This window comes from Tasmannia lanceolata, unplaced genomic scaffold, assembly GCF_043159265.1.
Source record: "Tasmannia lanceolata isolate RefF3 unplaced genomic scaffold, GAP_Taslan_0.1 ptg000007l, whole genome shotgun sequence".
Lineage (NCBI taxonomy): Eukaryota > Viridiplantae > Streptophyta > Magnoliopsida > Canellales > Winteraceae > Tasmannia > Tasmannia lanceolata.
This window is the reverse complement of record NW_027518684.1, coordinates 12,553,780-12,575,651: the sequence shown is the minus strand read 5'-3', so window position 1 is coordinate 12,575,651 and position 21,872 is coordinate 12,553,780. Positions and strand designations below refer to the sequence as shown.

The window sequence follows — 21,872 nt, the reverse complement described above, 5'->3', positions numbered from 1 at the left end:
GTACGTAAACAGGAATTATCAGGTGCGGTGCAACTTAGGTCGGGTTGAGGCCAACCTGAACCCGACCTGAGCAACCATTTGCTCAACCCGACCCAACCTGAACCCGACCCAACCCGAGTTCAACTCGACACAACCCAAGATTTTAAACTTAAAAAATAAAAATAAAATATTAAAAATGTCGGGTTCACTCGAGTCAGGTTGCCCAAGCCCTCAATCCGAACCCGACCTGAACTCAACCCAACCTGACTTTTTTATTTAGACTTGATAACCCCTTGTGAGACTCAATAACCCTGTTGAAAACTTGATATCTCCGGGCGAGATTTGATAACCCTATTTAGGAGTTGTTAAATCATATTTAGACTAACAGTTGATAACTACTTTTTAGACTTGATAAGCGCTAGGGACATTTTGGTCAGGTTATCCCGCAAATTCCATTTTTGACCACCATTTGTAATTTTTCAAAAGAGTGGCAATTCTCGTATTTTGGTATCCCCCATTTGCAATTTTTCCTTTTTTCAATGCATGTAGGAAGTGATATATTCGTCCCTTTTTTCACTTGGGACAGCCCCCTCTAGTGTATTTATGACTACTCTTTTACCCTATTGGAGGCTGTCCTGAGTGAAAATGGATAGCATTTCCCCTTACTAACAAAAAAGAAAATAATACTGCTGGGCCCCACACATGCAATCTCAACGGTTGATTTTTATATGAGGTTCAATATCAATTATAGCAGGTTTAATATGGTTTGCATAGTGAAGTCAGACATTTTTTAGAAAGTAAAGTGGGGCCCCCTTCTTAGGATGATCCAAACCGGTCATTTATGGGCAGCCGTGTAAATAGGCCGTAATCTGTAATCATCTCGATAGGATGATCGGAGGGTTAGGATCATCCAATGGAGATGATTTGGCATATTTACATGATGGACCATTGAATGAATGGTTTGGATCATCCTGAGAAGTGGGCCCCACCGTATTTTCTAAAAAATATTGGACTTCATGCGAAAACATCATATAAAATTTACAATTACATGGCGACCCATGATCTTATATGGGCAACCTTTATCTCACTTCATATTTGCAAGCCTTCTCTCTTCATTTCAAAAACCAGACCGACCCCAATTCATTCATAATGTTCAAACCGGCAAAATCGACTCTTGCACGGCAAATAAGTTGATCAGCCCCTCCAGTGCACTAAATGTGGTATCAAACAATGCCTCTCGAGTGCATATGAACTGCAAATTTAGATCCATAAACTTGCCCGAAGCATCTTGGAGTGGAAATATCAAATATTCACTAGTTTGTGAAATCCTCTCCACTACCTCTATATCAAGCTCACAACATTGTGCTTGTGCCTGCCCAAAAGTACCCTCAAACTTGGGTGAGCATAGCCTACATTTCTTTCCGTGTAAACTTGACAAAACAGAATTTTAAGGGATAAAATTTACTTGGGGCCCGTTTGGATACTCCTTGGATTTGGATTTGGAGGTGAATTTGGATTTTCAAAATCTATGGATTTGAAATCAAGAATTTTAAAATTCACAAATTTATAAATAATGCCGTTTGGATGACCACGTATAGATTTGGATTTCAAATCTAAATTATTATTTTTTTGTTTGGATGCTCTTTGGATTTGAATTTGAAATCTAACAAAACCAAAAAGCCCTCAAATACTTGATATAGGGGCACTTCAGCCATTTTCCATGATCCGGGGGTATTCTAGTCATTTTACCCTATGTGGGGGTATTTTGATCATTTTTATGTCATAAGGGTGTTTTAGTCATTTTTCATGACTCAGGGTATTTGGTCATTTTCACTCGGTATAAGTGTATTCCGATCATTTTGCATGACCCGGGGGTATTCTAGTCATTTTACCTAATATATGGCGTATTTTTATCTCATGAGGGTATTTTTAGTCATTTTAGTCATTTTTCATGAGCCATAGGTCATTTTTACTTGATATAGGGGTATTTCGATAATTTTTCATGATCTTGGGGTATTTTAGTCATTTTACCCTATATAAAGTTATTTTGATCATTTTTATGTCATAAGGGTATTTTAGTCATTTTGAACGACTTTGGGGTATTTTTGTCATTTTTACATGGTATAGGTAGGGGTGGCAATGGTTCGGTTCGACCCCCAAACCGAACCAAAATTTGAATCGGTTTGGTTTTACCGAACTAAAATTGAACCGAAACCGAATTTTCGGTTCGGTTCCGCCAATTTTGCCACCCCTTACTCATAATCATTGGAAATATTCGGTTTCGATTCGGTTTGATCCCCAAACCGAGCCGAACCGAAATTTGAATCGGTTTAGTGTAACCAAACCGAATTTTCAGTTCGGCCAATTTTGCCACCCTAGGTATAGGGGTATTTCTAGTCATTTTACCTAATATGGCGTATTTTTATCTCATGATGGTATTTTTAGTCATTTTTTATGAGCCATTGGTCATTTTTACTTGATCTAAGGGTATTTTAGTAATTTTTCATGATATTGGGTATTCTAATCATTTCACCCTGTATGAGGTTATTTTTATCATTTTCATGTCATAAGGGTATTTTAGTCATTTTGCACGACTAGGGGTATTTTGTCATTTTTACCTGGTATAGGGTATTTTCGGTCATTTTGCCTAACTCGAGGGTTTTCTAGTCATTTTACCTAATACGATGTATTTTGATCAGTTTTTAATGTCATGTGAGTACTTAAGTCATTTAACACTTTTTTGATATATTTTGGTCATTTTAACCCCTTACGGGTCATATTTAGATTTATAAATAACCTCTCGCAAAAAGGATTTATAAATCCAAAAAATTACACTAACATGAGGAATTTGTAAATCTTGTGGATTTCAGTCAAATCCAAATCTAGATGTCATAAAGGCTTGCCAAACGCTAAATTTGGATTTAAAAATCCAAATTCCCCTCCAAATCCAAATCCGAGGGGTATCCAAACGGGCCCTAGAGTAAATCTTTGCTATAACATTATTTTTGGTTGGTATTTTGCACGCCATAAAATCAAGCAATTTTTTTTTACCATGTTTCTTTGCCAAAAAATTGACCTCTATAAGTATTAAAATTTCTCACTATCACGGCCGGTATGATCAAGTTATAATAGTACCCCGAAACTCATTTTTCATGAGATATGAGTAATTTATTATTTTCGGTAAGACAGGTGTTAAATTATTTTTTATGAGATACGGGTATTTTGGTTATTTTCCATTAGATATTATGGGGTGATCGATTGATTTTCTGTCTGCTGGGAATGGGTTTGAGGCGATTGAGGAGGATAATGGAACACCACTTCTTTCTTGGGCTTTAATGCCAAGGACAAAAGGACTTTTCCAGAACAATGTGATGCGGGAGTGATGGCTTTCAATGTCGACACATGCAGATTGCAAACGACTCATGTTGAATTTTGATGTGCACAGAATGCAGTTGATGCACTCAAAATGCAAAGGACTAGAGATTAACATTATCCGATTAACCTCCTACTAACACGACAAACATAAGTGTGAATGACAGAGAATTAAAGAGAAATGCTCAGCTGGGAAGATGAATCATCCATTTCGTCGTGTTTTCAATCCTTGGAGAAAAGCTACAGCCACTGAATTTCAATCCTTGGAGATAAGCTACAGCTACTGAAAAGTAAAGGTACCTGTGGAAAATTTAACTATGTGTAAAGATAATGCCACGGCGTGTTTGATGTTGGCTTTGGGACCTCTTCTCCTGAGCCATTTCCTCTTATAGCCTCCATTTGTACTCACTTCTACCCGACGTCTTTGAGAGGGAACTTTCTTTAACTGCCCACTTTCATTTTTTTTACATGTTACTTAGTTTGAGCATAAGTGTTGCCTCCGTTCTCTGGGAAAAATCACAGTTGGCATGCAACTACCTTGACCCCAAAGAATAAGTCATCAATCGTTGGCTCGGTCGTAATGAGACCGATTTCAAATTTGAAATTGGGTGTTTAGAAACCATGGAGATGAGGTGGAGATGAGAAGAAGAAGAGGAATTGAGGGATGGAGAGTCTCCACTAAGGAGCTCCCATGTAAAATGATGTATAAATAGGTCTAAATTGGGGACACGATACAATGACTATATCTTCTATAAAACATGTAATGACTATACTACCCTAACACACTATTTAACACTCCCCCTCAAGCTGGAGAGCATATACTATGGAACTCCAGCTTGCTACAAAGAAAACTACAACAAACAACTAAAAGTAACTATACAACACAAAAAGGACAAATTTACTCATATTTACATAGTGGCCCATCAAATGAATGGTGCGGATCATCATAAAATCTTCTCACATAAAATCTAGATTGCATTCTTTGACGCTTCTAGTATTTGGGTTTTAAGAGCGGAGGAAATGGGCAGAGTGGAATTGTTAGAAGTGATTAGGTTTCGTTCCACAAAAAAACACAAATCAACTCTAAAAGCGGCTCAAAAGTTAGAAGTGGGAGAAACGAACCAAACATGGATTTACATAATACCATTCTCGTCTTGTTAACTTAGCAACTTCTCCAATAGCTTAAGAGAAAGGCAGTATATAATCTTTTATACTTTAACACTCCCCCTCACCTCTGACCCACTTGGCAAACACGTGGCACATGTGGGTTGACCATTGCATGTAGATTTTTTTTTTATAACAAGGAGATTTGAACTCGAAACCTTTGGCTCCGATACCAAATTTAGGTACCTCACTGATGCGCCAAAAGCTTCAGAGCTGATGGAACATGTTAGGCAAGGCCCTTTAAACCTGTCCCATACCAGGCTGGGTCCCACCCAGTCCCATACCTAGGTGGGCCCGCACATAAGACCTAACATATCACCACGCTTCCGCATCCGTGGTCCTCAGCGGCCCACTCTGTGACAGCTTTCACTCTGGCCTTTTTTCCAGGTAGCCCTTTCCACAGGTCGCCCCTTCCACGGCGGCCAACTCTGTGGCAACTTCACTCTGGCGGCTTTCACTCTGGCTTTTTTACCAGGTAGCCCTTTCCAGGTAGTCCTGTCCATAGGTCGCCCCTTCCATGACTTGAACACGGGATGTAGTGGCTGCTCTAATTTTGCTTGATTACAATCAACCACAAGGGTGCGCTTATATAGAGCACATACATGATAAACATAGAATGAAATCAAGTTAATCATAGAAAGAGAAAATACTAATGTAATCTACTTTCCTAATCTCTCTTGCATGCCTATTCTAATCCACTCGGCTAATTATCTAGCTGCCTCAAAATTTTGCTTGATTACAATCAACCACAAGGGTGTCCTTATATAGAGCACATGCATGACAAACATAGAATGAAATCAAGTTAATCATAGAAAGAGAAAATACTAATCTAATATACTTTCCTAATCTCTCTTGCATGCCTACTCTAATCCTTATCTAGTTGCTTCACTTTGCCCACTTACCCAATCTACCTCCAAGATGATCCAACGGTGAGTTCTCAACCCAATCCAACTGTTGGATCTCACATATTCTAACACATCTTGTTCTTTCTCTGCATTGAAAAAAAGCATAGAAGCGCTTCTGAATTATTTTTTTGTTTCTCCGGCTTCCAAAGAAATGGTATCTTATTTAGAGGGATGTCATAATAAATAAAAGGGAGATGATATTTTCACTCCCTTTTAGCGAGTGCCACTTGTTATTGCACCCGCTTATATTTTTATGAGCATTCATCCTATGAGAAGCCTCAAAATGAAGCCAGACGCTGGAAATTTCATCGTTGTTCCCAACATAAACTTTAAAACGGACTTCTGTACAAAGAACCCGGATAGTAGTTTTCTAGTCTCAAAGATGATGGAGTCCTGTTCGGAAGGTGAAATGTGATATCAGCTGACTCGGTCTAAATTAGCTAACTTGTCTGATCCTAATCTCTAACCCCAACCAAAATCCCTCGAATGTAAACTTTTATTAGTACTTGTTTTACACTACAAGGGGTGGCCCGGGATAGAAAAGGGGCCAATAAATCACTTCCCAATTAAGAAAGAGAGAATTATATGGTAAATGGGTTCCATATATGGGCTGAGGCATGCTCATCTATCCCATACACGTGGTGGACTAGATGTGGGAAGCAATACATTCTAAACCGTACAGTTGTCCACTTTCACATTATGGCCGACTTATTTACATACATCTCGAAAGTTCGCAAAAGTTTTGAGTTTGACTCTTATGAATCAGTTCTTGCACGTCACGTCAGTATACAAACTCAAATAGGGCTGGCAATTTCACTCGTGAAACCGAGGATCCGTCCAAACCCGCCCGAACGGGACAGGGATTCCCCGACTTGGGACGGGAACGGAACAGGGCGGTGATAGAGATGGACCCGCCCCACACGCTTTACTATGCATGCCATTATCAATATCCTCTGATTTTAGTATTGTTTTAGTGTTTTTTAAGTTAACAATAAATATTTTTTTTAATGCTAGTGATATTGGCACTATCATATTTTGATAAGTGCACAAATACGACTTGTTTTTTTCTTTTTTTGGATATTAAAAAGCTCTTTTAAGGTGAGGATTTTTGTGTGAGGTGGGGATGGGGATGGGGATGGGGATTAGGTATTCCCCGCAGGGCGGGAACGGGAATGCAACATCCGGCCCCGCCCCGTTGCCAGCCCTAAATTCAAATAAACCCTTTTTGACTGGTCAATGATTTACATTTCAAGAAAAATAGATATCCAAGGGAGATGGTACTGGCACTCCCTTTTGTTTCTACTGTCACCACCTCCTTTTGTTTTGTTTTCACATTGGAAAGCTACTGTCAGAAAAAGGCTCCTGGTGTTGGACCATGTTTTGATATTTGCACAAGCTCAGCTTGTCTTTTATTATTTAAACAGCTGTCAGAAGGTTATCACAGTTTAAAAAGTGCTTGGAAGAGAATTAAAGAGGACAGGACAACATGACTCAGTGCAATTATTAAAACATGGTAGTGCCAATATCATTTAAAAGGCAAATTTTAGATCCCACAGGGAGACATGTATGTGAAATCACGTTCGTTGATCTTGTAAAACCCTAGTACTAGGTGGACTTATTAGCGGATCTATGCACCTGCAAATTAGGGCATTTTTTTTGGTAATTTCAACGGCCATGATCTTAACGAATCTACAGATCTCCAAGAAGTTCTACAAATCTAAGGACCTCAAAATTGAAACCCCATATCCCCGAGCAAAGTGTTTTTAACAACATTTGGCCAGATTTATTATGGCTTAAATTCGTTCGGTTAGTGTTGCATTTTTTAGTCCAAAATTGATTATTGGACTCATAATTGAGTTTAGGAACTATTGGTTTTCAATATTGATAATCGTCCTCTCGTCCAAAACTGATTATTAGACTTAAGAAGTAAATTTTTAGTCCAATAATCGACTTTGGACTCAAAATTGATTCCCAACAACCAAAACTAATAATCCCTTATTTTTTTAGTCTAATAATTGGTTTGGGACTTAAAAATCAATTCTCAAAATCTTGAACGAACATGGCCTTAATTTTGAGTCCAATAGTCAATGTTGAACTCAAAATCAATTCTCAAGACTCAACAAGACTAATTTCCACAGAAAAATTTGGAAATGGTTTGAACTAAATGCCCGAAAATTGGGTTGTGGAGAGTCAAAGTTCAAACCCACAAAGTGCACTATCTAGACCAGTGATCGGATAGGCAACCTTGGCCGTTGGATTATGTTATGATGTTATCTGAACTCAAAATCAATTCACCCCTTTGTCCCTGTGCCCCCTGCTTGTATTGTTAAAGTGTAATCATAAATGCACTGGAAGGGGCTGCACCGAGGTAGAATAGGGGGTGAATATATCTCTTTCCTAAAACAATTAGTTCACAAAATAATAGACATATGAAGCTGATACACTGTAATACATAGTTCCTAGGTATTAAAACTTTGGCTAGTCCCTAATAAAATGTCTTCCTTGGTATTAAAACTTTGGCTAGTCCCCAATAGAATGCCCTTGAGATTGTCCAATGCCATCTTAGCAGCACGATTCTGTGCTATCTCTTTCTTCTGACTAGAAGTGGCACTCCCCATCAAATGTTCATCCACGAATACCTCCACTGTTGTGTTCTTTTCCCATGGTTCCCTCACGAATCTCAATCGCATTCTGTTCTTCTGACACAGCTCATATAGCTCGCTCATGGGATGCTTCCCCAATGTTTCTAGACTAATTACTGGCTCCAACAATCGTCTAAATACCTGCAATAAGATATAGTAGTGTGAAGATCAAAACAAGGGGTTGATAGAAATATGTATATGAGGTAGAGATAGAGAGACTACCTTCCAAACTGTGTCATGAGAATGGCCGCTATCTACGGAAACTGCTCCAAGGAGTGCTTCCACTATGTCGGCGAGAAACTTTGGAGCATCAATTAGTCCATTGGAATGGATGGGATATTCAAGGATAGCTTCCATAAAATCTTCCATCTGCATTTCCAAATACAGTAAGGCCACGTTTGGATACCTCATGTTTTGTATTTGGATTGGGATTTGAGTTTTGGATACAAAGTACATCAATCAGCCTCATGCTCGTGCTGTACGAGAGAGGGAGGGAGGGACATCTCGCTGCTGCTGCAGCAAGGTCGAGGAGCAGCGAGGGTGAAAGTAATTGCCATAAATATTGATTTCTAAATAATATCTTGCGGAACAAATTTGAAAAATCAGATCTTTTTTCACTGTCGTAGCTGATTTGTAAATTTAACTTTGCCCGTGTTCTTCACAACCTGTCCCAAGCCAAGATAAAGGACAAGGGTAGGCGTCAGGTTGGCAGCCGGCAGTGAACTTTGCCACTTTTCTGTGAAATGAATCCTATTGATCTAGATGCAAATCTCAACTGCCAAATATGAGAAATCCAAATCTAAATCTTATGGGTATCCAACAGTGGCCAAATTGATCTAACCAAATATAGGTCGATGATTTTGAGATGCAAAGTGTAGCCCCTCAAATGGATAGCTAGGATCAATTAGAGGTGGAACCCACTATGCCGCAGTGGGCCCACTTCACTTATTCATCAAACAGTGTGGCAAAATGTGTGTACACTCGTGTGGGCCCACGAAAGTGTGGACAGTAATCTATCTATCTATCTCTCCTATTTGCATTAGAGTTAGAACATAAGACCAAAGGTGGGCTCAATGGAAGAGGGGGGTGTACAATATCAAACGATGGGTGTGCAAATATCAGTCAAGATAAATTAAAGAAAAACAGTGATAACAAAACACAAATAATTTTGTCTTTCCTTACCTGTACATTTAGAGCAGGCACCTTATGACGAACATAACGATGTAGACCATGGTTGACAGCCACACGAGCCAATTTCTCTGTATCAACGTTGGCCGCTCGGAGACGCGTGAGAGGTCCAGGAGAGAGTTCAGGGTAGGAGTCAAAGAACTCTCTCGCCATTAAAAAGTTGAGCACTGCATCTCCAATGAACTCTAGCCTCTCGTAAGAAATCAAGGGCTTCATCGGATAATAGAATGATGAATGGGTCAGAGCCTCTTCTAACAACTTTGGATCTCGAAATTGGTATCCCAAGATCTCTTCTACTCCTGCCACGTCCATTGGTTCATCTACACAGCACAGATCCAACGGTTCATGTTCTTCCTCAACACCCATGATCTAAAATCTAGAATATTATCGGGTAGAGAAGAAATGAGGAGAGTAAAAATAGATTAGATATGAAATTATGGAGAGAAGACGTGTACTTATCAATATGCTTGGAGGAGAAGTTTTGTGAATAAGTAGGAAAATTCTCATGGTTGAACTAGGAGTGTAGGAGAGCCCTTTTTGTATTAGAATTGGGTTGGGTCCGTAGGGCGGCATGTTGAATTTATGAGTAAGGACACAGCTAATAATGGAAAATATTAAAAATTGACTTGACCCAAATATATTGTAATTAATAATAATAATACTGTTGGCAATAAGGTTATTATAGGATTGTAAATTACACAAATACCCTCTCTACTGGATCTGGAGATGTCGTGGGGGGCACGTTGGGTGGGTGTCTATACAGTTTACACACGCAGCTAGTGGGAGCCGTGCACGGTTTTTTAAGGAAGAAAAGTACACGTACACGTGTATGGGTGGGCCCGGGCAAAAAAGCGTTAAAGTAGCCCACGGTTCACGTCATAAGGGGGGCGGGTGCGTCCTGCTGGGGGATGAAAATTTTACGAGGATAAGGTTCATGTTGGATGGCGAGATTTTATATGTTGTTCAGCCGCATGAAGTATAGTATTTTTAAAAATGTACTGTGGGGCCTATATTTTTTTTTGGATGATCCAGACTGTTCATTCGTCATGCCATAAGATGAACCTCGCAAATCATCTACATGGAAAGTGTTTATGGGGTGGTTTCAACGGAGTCAAGGTTGTTAGAGGGAAGGAAATTCTTGAATTTATTTCAAGAATTGCTTTTGTTTTTGGGAAAATTACATTTACACCCCCTCTAGTTTCTGACATATCCACTTCCACCCCTATAGTTTAAAATGTGACAAATACACCCCTGTAGTTTCAATTTGTTTAAGGTTTGCCCCCTCAGTTGAAGGTTCGTCCATAGATTGAAGGGTTAGAATGATCCGATGGAGCTGATTTTTTAGGCACACCCTATCTATGTGAGGACCCATCAAATGAACGCTTTGGATCATCCAAATAATGTGGGCCCATACCCGAATCCAAACACTACCAAAAAATCATCCAAATAATGTGGGCCCACATTGTTTGGATGATCCAAAGCGTTCATTTGATGGGCGCTGTCATAGATACGGTGTGCCAAAAAAATCAGCTCCATCGGATCATCCTAACTCTTCAATCTATGGACGAACCTTCAGCTGAGGGGGCCTACCTTAAACAAATTGAAACTACAGGGGTGTATTTGTCACGTTTTAAACTATAGGGGTGGAAGTGGATGTGTCAGAAACTAGAGAGCGTGTAAATGTAATTTTCCCTTTGTTTTTAAAGGGATTCATGAATGGCTTGAAGAATGGGTAGTAAACAAGAATAAAGAAGGTGGTGTTTGTTTTTGGTTATTCGGTTTAAAAAATAATAATCAAAGAAAGCAAGGTGATGTTACCAGATAGAAGATCAGGAAATAAAGGGAGTTCACGGTTGAAACTTTGGGAAGGTTTGGATGGGGTGTAGTGGACTAAAGTTAGGAGGAAAGGAGAGTATTTGGGAAGAAAGAGAGGGTTTTCAGATTGAGTTTACAACTGAAAGCAATTTGAGAATTAGAAGAAAATACCTGCCAATGTATTCGATTGAACTTTTACTAAGCAATCACCCAAAGGAAAAACTCTCTCGGTTAGACTGGATTGGCTCGTCTAGCTAACACACATACTATCAAATGATAAAAGGGTTTTACGTGGTTCGGCAATTGCCTACTCCACGGTGAAGATAGATGTTTTGTCTCTCACTCATGGATATTACATAGATACATACGTATATATAAAGAGGAAGATACAAGGATCTCGCCAAGATTTGATTTCAGTCTAATCCAAAAGAATCAGCCAATCATCCCAAAACAGCAACAAGGCTGAAGCGGTAACTTTGTTGAAATGGCAAGAAGCTGAAATGGTATCTGGCCCAAATGTCTCCAACACTCTCACATGTCTTCATTGTATTTTGGAGGCGAATTCGTAGTTCACGGGCGTCGAGGCGAATTTAACTAATAATGTCAGGTAATAATGAAAAAAAAATTAAAATCCGGAGTTATAACATTTAATAAATCTTCAGTAGGTTCGCAATTTTTCCGCTCTAACTCAGATGGTAAATAATACAAATACCCTTTTTAGAGACTTGTGAGCATAGATGCATGGGGTTTACGTGGGTGGGGGGATTAAACACGCGACTAGGGTAAACACGTGGCTGGGGGGCTTAAACACGCTGCTTGATTGGTGCCACGTAAATGGATGGTAGCTCTAATAAACAATGAACAATTCAATTCCACGTATATAACTAGTTGTGAAAAAATTCATGCTCTAATAGTGTTCTAAAATTAAAGAAGCATTCTTAAAGAGAACCATGAGGATAAATGTTGACAACCCTATAAAAAGAAAAGAAAGAATAGCTAAATGTACAAACAAATTAGTAAGTAAAAATAGAAGAAAGAAAAGACAGAATTATGAAGTAACACTATGAATAAAAGAATGAAATTATAAGATTACACATGCAACCATAAAAAATAGACCAAACCCTCTTTGGATACAAGCAAAACTGATCATTGGTTGTAATCTATAGGTAAGGATGTATATTCCAATAAAACTGTGAAAATGAACATTGAGTTCGTAAGTACCTCCACTTGGTGCACATTCAGGCCAAATCGGTGATATAGAAATCAAGCTTATCATTCTAGGGGCCATTTCAATGGCAATATAAAGAAACAAAGCCATTTGAACTGCAATATACAAAAACCTTGAAAAATTGAAATGGAAGAAAAAAATTTCAAAATAGGTGAAATAGAAGAAACGTAAAATCTCAACTCAATCGAGGTATAGAGAGGGAATCATAACAACTTCTGTTCGGAACAAAGCAATTTCAACTTGAAAATCCAAAGACGTACTAGAAAACATTAAGAGATTGGACCAGAAAGCATTAAAAACAAATTAAGAACCTAAATTTATACCGTAGGAAAGAGTGAATACGAAACGACAAATTATGGGCGCGGCCGGCTTTAATATGAAAAGGTTGGGATACTTGTTGAAGAGCTCTTTAGCCATCAAAATGTTGAGCACTACATCTCCAATAAACTCGAGTCTCTCATATGAATTACACAGCTTGTCCGTGGGCGGATTATTATATGACGGATGTGTCAAAGCCTCTTCCACTAGCTTAGGACTTTTAAATGGGTGTCCCAAGATCTTTTCAACACCCACCGTCCCTATTGATTTCTCTAAAAAGTACACATCCAACGGCACTTTTTCTTTCTCAACTCCCATGACCCGAAGTATGGAGAGAAGAAATGGATACATATATATCGAATTCAGTTTCTCTCCTTGATCAAGAAGAAACCTCAGAAAATGCACATGAAGAACCTCTCTATACCCACCCAGATGATAAGAAGACTGAAAGAGACCCAATACATTCAACATTCTCAAAGACCTGGACTCAGAAGCCATCAAAGACAATGATAATCAGGACTCGGATGCAAAGACTGATGATGAAGAGAGTGAAAAAGACACTGGATCAGAGGACTACCCCGAAGAGATTTCCTCATTAGAATCCTCCTCAGAAAAGGAGGACGATCAAACAAACACAAAAGGTCCCAAAGAATCTTCAAAAAAGAATGCATTCTTGGCGGATGAACGTAATCAAGTCCACCCGATTCCAATCGAGCATTAGGATTGTGGTGAAGAAGAGACTCCATGACTTGAGGAATCAAATGAATCATAGCAGGAAGTTCACTAGAAAATTTGGCCAAAACGTTCACAAAGAGCCCAACATACTCCTTCCAAATTAGCTAATTATGTAATTCACAAGTAATGAGCGTTTTGATCTCATAGGCTTAGTTTTTGTCGCGTTCTCCCTCTCTCTCATGAGAATATACCTTGTGCTCAAAATAATTTACTTATTGATGATTTCTCTAAAATTCGGACCGGCTCACGTCACATGCGATGTTGTGGCGTGAATCAATTTGCTCGGTCCCCCTTTAGGTCCTATTCCAAGTTTCCCTATCATTGCTCCCTAAATAAAGGTCCCTATAAATAAAACTTGAACTACCATTGTTAAACTTGGTTTGTTAGTTTGTAAATTAACAAAGGAAAAACAAGAAATTTTGAAAAACTTTTTCTTTTCCAATCTTCTTCATTAAATTCCTGCAATCCTGGCCATAATAAAACATTGGCTATTTCCTAGGACTTACTATGGATGTGCTATGCAGCAAAATCCAACCGCTCTTTTTTTTTATTTTTTAACTTTCTCACCGTTCATTAAGCGGCTGTGCCTAACAATTACACAGGATTAGGATCATCTAACTGGGCTCCCACCTTTTATTTTGTCCTCTCATATTTTTACGAGCATTCATCCCATGAGAACCCTAAAAACATGAATCAGCCAACATAAACTTTCTAACCGACTTAAAAGTATACAAATGAACACGGATACTCTAGTCTTAAAGACACGGTAGTCCTGTTTGGAAAGTGATATCAGCTGACTCGGTCTGAATTAGTTTGGGCAAATCATATCTTGTCAGATCCTAATCTCTGAACCCAACCAAATCCCTCGTTAATGTGTTTATGACTATTCCTTTTACACCACAAGGGGTGGCCCGGGAAAGAACAGGGGGCGAATAATTCACTTCCCAATTAAGAAAGAGGGAATTATATAGTAAGTGGGTTTTATATGGTATGAGTCTGCCCATACACGTGGTGGATAGATGTGGTACGTAGTACAATGTAAACCGTACACGTGGTGCACTTTCACACTCATATTCATATTTATCTAGAAAGTAGAGTATTTATATGGTGCAAGTCATCATCAGCTCGCTTCTTGAGAAGCTGCTGTTGGATCAAATATCAAGGGTGGTAACTCCACCGTACCAAGGCCTTGGAAGAGAAATGAAGAGGAAGGACAAGCTGAGTTTTTGTAATAATTAAAACATGGTAGTGCCATTATGAGTGGCCTAGAAAAAAGAGGATGATGACTTGGCAGAAAGTCCATCTAGGGATGAATGGTTAAAACTTTAAAAGGAAATATTTAGGTCCCATAGGAGACATGTATGTGATATCAAGACCGTCGATCTTGTACTTATGAGCGGATCTATGCATTTGCAGGTTAGGGTTTCACTCTTTCCCCTTCTATAAAACCATAGCCCTGTATTTCTTCTATCTAGCTCTTCAACGTATTCCCATTTTGTTACCTTCCTATTACCATGAAAATTTCCATTAATTTGTTTTTGCTTCATTTTTCACATGATAGAAATGAGTTGCACAAAACCCACATCTCAGATTTTCTTGCCCATTTTCCCAACTTTTTATTATCGATTTGGATAAACCCTCATGAGTCTACCCGGTTTTGCTGTTTTTACCCACATTTTATTACTCGTTTTCTCCTTTCAGGATGATGAATATCTTGTGCTAACATAGCATTTTTTATGCGATGAGTGGCATTTTCCACACGAGATTTCTGACTGATTTTAATTGGGTTTTATCTGTTATTCATTTGATTTATACATTTGAACTGTTTGGATGATTTTAAAGTGCCTTTTTAATTTTATGAGCTTCTTACTTGTTTTTTTTTTGATGGGTGCTTCTTACTTGTTTGGAACTCTAAAATCAGCTTCTGGCTATGTATGAAAGCTTCTAGCCTTCTATAGTGGGCACTTAGTGACTGTTAAAATTCTGAGGTTGATTTTACCATTATAACTCAATGTTTTTGTACACATTGATGTGGGTTCTTTTTGGCCTTTATGTCTAACAAGCTATTGACAATGTTTACATTGGGAACTTGTTGGTTTTACAACTTTGTGTGTAGGTTGGAGGCAATAGTATTCTTTGATACTGATACCCAGATAGAACACCAACATTGGAGATATAAATTGACCCTGTTAAAAGTACAGGAAATCATATGGATATTATCCAATACTATAAGATAAGAAAACCAACATTGTAGATATAAAAGTGCGGGAAGTGAAATGAATATTATCTAGAACCATGAGATAAGACACAAGACATGTACAAATAAAATATAATAATAATCTATTAGATTAAGCTTATAAGATGCAGTTGATAGTAATTTTCTGAAAGGTGGACGGCCGCAAAATTATAATTGCGAATGCCTAGCAATAACAAGTAGAAAACATGATAGTTAATTCATGAAAAGTGGTATGTGTTTAAAAAATAACAGTTATTCTGACCAATGAAAGTACCTATTGATCATTTGGTAAAGGTGTGCTGGGCAGGTTGTTGGATGCATAGGATAAGTCTTTCAACAGAGTGGGTTATTATCTGGTTCAAAGACCACAAAAGGACCTCTTATTTTCATCTTTGAAAGTCTTCAAGAACACAACATTGAAGTTTTACAAGTAAAATGTGGATTGTGCTTGAAGCTTTTCTTTCTGTTAAATACCCAGAGTCCTTCACTTGTAACATATTGTTTATAATCTGACAATTTGTTGGTGGGATTTGCATATGCATCATATATCATGGGATCTAGCTTGGTGAAAGAATATCAAACTGTAAGGATATGAATGGCTTTGTAGATGCTTGTCAAAAGCTGTTTTACTAATACTAATTTGACATTTTACAAGTAAAATGTTGACTAGTATGCACATCACACGTCAAGGAAATTGAAGGTATTACCATCTTCTTGCTTGACATATCACACATTATAGTTTCCTTTCTTCAGCTAAATCCTCATAATCCTTTCTAGCAGTGTCAGAAGAGCTCTTTTCTCTTGTCTGTTTTGTTGAGATTCATTGTGGTCATTTTATTGATACTATAGGAATAATTGTTGACTTTTTTGGAGAATGAAACTTCACAAATCCGCAACTTTCATGCCTCACTTCAGCTTATTCATGCTTCCAACTTCAAGATTGCTAACTTCTGCAAGCTCACTTTATGCAAGGTTTTAAATTTTGCCTTCTGTCAACATAGAAGCAGAAACATTTCAGTTTAGGTTGGAAATTTCAGTAGATTGGAAATTTCAGTAGAAATTCTTTAAAATCATGAGAACGATGGAAACATATGCAAATAATAGAAGTTTAAGATGAAACTTCAAGAAATGTTAAAATAAGCACAAATACACGCTTAGAAGCTATCACATATGGAAGCCGACCATTCATAATTGTTTAACAACGGTGAACACTTAGTGACATTCGCTATCATGAATCTCTGGTATTTCAATGCATACCACATTTCACATGTAATTCATGTAAAATATTTATACATAAAACAAACACCACATTTCACATGCAATTAATATAAATATAATTATGCCTTACATGCTGATATAGTATCCCACTAATACACCACGATGTTTCATTGTACTGATATAGTACACCAACGGTTTTGGTTTCGGTATGCATTTCGGTGGGGATGGAGACAGAAACATTTCGGTCCTTTTGTATCTATTTTGATAATTTTTTCTAATCCCATAGGTCATGACAGGTTAGCGAACATAGTTTTTTTATTCAATTCTGATGGGCGTCCTATTTTTTCTTTTGGAAATGGTCCACCTGTTTCGGAAAATACACATGTCAAATTTAAGTTAAAGAATTAGGATGAAAAACAAGAAAAAACAAATATCATGTTAACAACCATATGCAATGAATTTAATGTTAGTATCATTCAAACAATTCACATAAATAAAGGTTTTTGCTATTGTTAGAAGATCCTCCAAAGTCAACTGGCGATTGTTTTTTCAAACAAAGTTGTTAAAGGCATCTTAGGAAAAGTGATAAAAGGGAACTGATTAACAAGGGCTACAGCGACAATAACGGTCTAGGATACTCGGAATATTTCAGAGCACAAGCTGGTATAATTGGATTCAGGCCCCATTATGGTTTCTTTACCAGAGTGAAACATTCTTGAAATTCTGCCTAGTATGGATAGGAACTGAGGACTATGATTAACGATGTCATTTTTTCTCTCTTTCTAGTAGGCATAGTATGTTCATATTCCATGGTGCTCAGTTGATCGAACATGACTGGTGTGTTTAGGAAGCAGGGGTGTTAGGAAAGGGCCTCTAGACAATAATGTTAATATGCAAATATATTTTTACATTCATTAAAATATGAAAATAGCTAACTTTTTAATATTGTACTGTCTAGAATCAGAAACAGGACTATCTTCAAACAATGAAGGATTGGCGACACAAAATGTGAAGTTGATAGAATCATGGTAGTAGGAGGTTCTGAAATATATTGGATTGAGATTCCTAGAAGTTGCATTTAAAAAACTAGTTTTGAGACTCTTAAATGGGACTGAGGCTTTTATGATTTTTAAAATACCCAAAACTTTTTTCGGCCAATGTCAGTATGGTACTTTTTGTCGGAGATGTTGTGAAGGTTCGGGAAACATTGACTAATAGAGATTATTTTTGTGCTTCTTGACCATTAGTTCTGCCATCTTTGGATGTATGATTAATGCCATTCATTAGTGGATGGTCCAAATCCTTAAGAGACGTTTTATATGACCAACACTTGTTATAGTCAGTATGATACTTCTTGTTGTAGATGTGGTGAAGGTTTCGGTCACACTGACTAATAGAGATTATTTTCTGTGTTTCTTGACCATAAGTTCTCTGCCATCTTTTGATGGATGGTTAATCCCATTCATTATATCCTGTTCCAAATCCTTATAGACATTTTAAAGTTGGGTACAATTGCAAATACACCATGCTAAAACCATACAAAATTCATATAAAGGGAAGGTTTTAGCCTTTTAGGTCTTTTGGCTTCCCATGTCTTTTTTTTTTGAATGATGAGAAATTTTATTAAAAAATTAGTAAAAAGAAAGACTATTTTATAAGCCATTTTTTTTTGGGTTGTTCGCACCCCAATTCCCATGTCTATTAGAGAAAGTCTAAAGTTATTTAAGAAAACATACAAACCCAAATCTATCAGTTTATACTATGCACCAACTTTTTTGTAGGGTTTCTTAATTTTTTTTTGAATGGTAAGGTTTCTTAAAATTTATTCTGAAGGTTTGATATTTTTGTTCGATTCACATGAATGTCTTTGCCTTTGCATGTTTTTATTTATTTATTTTATTTTTAGGCTTATTAGTTTTGAATATCGTGCATTGGATTCCCCTCACATGTAATTATTTTCGGCTATTGATTTATTGGTTCATAGCAAATTAGCAATGGACTTTACTGTAACTTGTGCTTGTGGATGACTAGATCTTCTGTATTTTCTGATTCTTGGGATGATTGGATTTGCGATGGTTGGATTAGTACTTATACATGACAATAATCCTTCTTTCATGATTTAAGTGTAAGTCACATGTGAAATTTAGGCATTGGCTTATAGGCTTTTCTTCTTTGAAATAAATCAAGATTGCCCATCTCTGTCATGTGTAAAACTGATTATAACAATTTAGAAACTAAAGTATGTCTAGATGCAATTTGCAGAGGAACTGGAAATCAATCCAGAAAGCTCCAAATTTTCTGATGGACTGGAAATCAAAACCCACGCAATACAAGACAACAGAAAGCTATTCCACTCAGATTTCGGAGCCAATCCACTCAGATTCACTTGCAAGCTATTCGGTTCCATTAGAGTTAGTAAATTGAATTGGTCATACAACTGATCTGCTAGAACAGTTGGCCGATCATTTTATTTTCTTCTAATATTCAGTTTCGTAATGGATTATCATTGATCGTTCTGGAACTTGGTGCTCAGAGGTAAAAATCTGCTTGGCTCTTATTTGTATGAATGCCTCAACCATGGTGTGTCTTCATATTTTGTTTGATAAACAGGCAGAAATTGAGAGAAATGCCAATTAACATTATGCCATATGTTTTTGAGTTGCCTTATTTAAGGATCATCACTAACAACATTTAAAATACTTAAGGCAGCTTAGCTCGTCTTTTGAAGAAACTTTTCAGCTGATAATTTGATGGGAGTCATCTATCTCTAGTCTCTAGTCAAATTGAAGAGAGTAAACCCAAAATTACATGGTACTCAGGACTTGTGACAAGAACCTACCAACTTGGCAATTGTCCGGTTTTCCTCAAACTCTTAGCTCAACATTCATTAAAGCTTAAACACAACCAAGGGTCCTACTTGACTAAGAGCCAAATTTGAGCAATAAAGTGTGCTTGAAAGTTGTTTGCCAAGTACATTCAAAACTAGTTTGAATCACCTTGCTATGAGAAAAACTTTGGCCCGATCATCCCTACGTCAGGAAATGATTTAAGGTATCAAGAAGAGTCACTGGAAAATGTGTTTTATCCAAATTGAAAGAGCAACATATTCATATTATGGTGCAAGGGGTCCTTATCACAATGGGTGTAAATTTCATGTATTAAAAGTAGGCTAATGAAAAGCTTATGTCATGAATTTACTTTTTTTATTTGTTGAATCATCTTTCTTTTCTTATCCTTTTCTTTTACTTGTTTTAGGGATATCTATTACATTTCTATATGCATTAATCTCCCATCAGATGAACATTGAATGCCTTTGATGGGTATTATTAGCACATGAAGAATCAAACCTAAAAGGTCGAGGTAAAGAGCCCTAGTCTTAAGGTTTTGATCATGTGTTGAAACCCAAAAGATGTTAAACGGATTTTGTTTATTGTATATATATTTTTGGAAGTAATTGTTTTTATTATATTGCAGCCGAAGACTTTGTTATTATTATATTGCAACTTAAGGGCCTCCTTAGATACCCTTAAAATTTATTTGCATATGATCTTTTATGCATATAGTCTTGTTTGCAGATAATATTATATCCAAATAATGGTTATAATACTTTTATCTGTCTTAATGGCTTCCAAAGTTGGCTTAGTTTTCAATTCGCAAATAAGATTGAGTTAAAATAATGTTATTTGCAAATAAGGATTGGTTTTGGTGGTATCCAAGGAGGCCCCAAGGCTTGTTCTAATTTTCTTATTGTGCAGGCGAATATTTTCAAAGTGGTGTCACTGGTGTTATTGACAATACAAACCATAGTGATTTGCTTGTTAGACAGAATTAATTGACCTGTCTCTATCTTTTCAGGTGTCTTTTAGCAATTACTTTCCGTTTAGTTGCTAATTCTGTTCTCTTAAACTGATTATTTTTTCTTGCAGATCTTTTGTAATGATGTGTCAAATTTCATGTGGGTATCTTGGTAACAAGCAGGAAGCAACTGTATTCAAATTGTGTACCAGAATAAGATGGTGACCAAAAGGCAAAAAGGTCTAGATGCATAAATATTTTTTGACAGGTACTCTTTAGGCCCTGTTTGTTTTGGATTTTGAGTACTGATTTTGAGTCCAAAACTGATTATTATACTCAAAAGCACTATTAAGAGGTGTTTATAGTTAAACAAAAGGGTGCATTTATCATCAGGGAAATGGTATTTCCAGTTATCTTTCTTCTAAAAATGATAGCATTTGCTCCCTCTCTTTGTTTTGACTCTTTAGGTTCCATTTCTTTGGATGTAAAATGGTCGTAAAAAATGGGTGTAAAATTTGTTTTACACTCATTTTATGTCAAACGAAATGCTTATGATAATAAATGCTGGAAAAGTGGGGGGAAATATCATTTCCCTTAATTATCATCATCCATCCATGATTCATCTTTTTCCAAAGACTACCCTAGGGCGGTGAACCAACATGACATACCATTTATTATTTAGTGTTCCTAATGAGCATGCTTGCATGTAGAAATAACTGCAGCTTAATCAAGTGCTGACCTTCCTGGTAAGGTCAAACCATTGGCTAAGTTAGAAATCTCTCAATCAAATGAGAAGACATGTGCTTGTTGATCTTCGCATAATTTAAATTTGTCATTTTACAAAAACAGATCTAGTATTTTTTTGAATGATAACTATTCAATCGGTGGGCGCAATGAGCGGTGTGTACAAAGGGCAGGGACCTGATGGCTCGTACTTACAAATAATTCCTAGTTGAAGTCCAACAATGGTAGCCGTGCCCATCTTGATTAAATTTTCAAAGATTAACAGAGCATGTAGGCCAACGCTAAGAGAAAATCTTGGTTCAAAACGGGTGTACTTGAATGAGTCAAATCTAATAGTAATTCTTGCAAGACAAGAATGTTTGCTATGTACTTTTTGTTGTTGCTCTTCCATGGAAAAAGGCTTCAATTTTAAAAGGAAGCTATGCAGATTATTTGTTTGCTCATGAATCAAAGCCCATGGAATAAGAGTGGGTCTGTTTGGATGCAGATAGTTACCTAGTAGATTAGTGGTATAAGTAGTCTATAGGGAGGAG

General features: G+C 37.2%; 1 protein-coding gene and 1 long non-coding RNA gene across 4 annotated transcripts; one reads left to right on the top strand and one right to left on the bottom strand.

Annotated features, from left to right (window-relative positions):
* Positions 1-7,787: 7,787 nt before the first annotated feature.
* Positions 7,788-12,740, bottom strand: RTL1 (RNAse II-like 1). Of its 2 annotated transcripts, none has more exons than XM_077383969.1 (4): positions 12,617-12,740; positions 9,245-9,570; positions 8,285-8,431; positions 7,788-8,203 (listed from the first exon to the last, which is right to left on the bottom strand). In XM_077383969.1, the coding sequence occupies exons 1-4, from the start codon at positions 12,708-12,710 to the stop codon at positions 7,880-7,882; spliced, it is 891 nt and encodes a 296-aa protein (XP_077240084.1). In that variant the 5' UTR covers positions 12,711-12,740; the 3' UTR covers positions 7,788-7,879. The 2 variants fall into 2 exon arrangements, with proteins under 2 accessions (XP_077240084.1, XP_077240083.1); XM_077383968.1 differs by lacking the exon at positions 12,617-12,740 and adding an exon at positions 12,287-12,400.
* Positions 12,741-14,594: 1,854 nt separating this feature from the next.
* LOC143881928 (uncharacterized) lies at positions 14,595-20,937 on the top strand. Of its 2 annotated transcripts, XR_013252046.1 has the most exons (3): positions 14,599-14,762; positions 19,063-19,335; positions 20,727-20,937. It is a non-coding gene; the product is annotated as an uncharacterized LOC143881928 (long non-coding RNA). The 2 variants fall into 2 exon arrangements; XR_013252045.1 differs by having other exon boundaries at positions 14,595-14,762; positions 19,063-20,937.
* Positions 20,938-21,872: the final 935 nt, after the last annotated feature.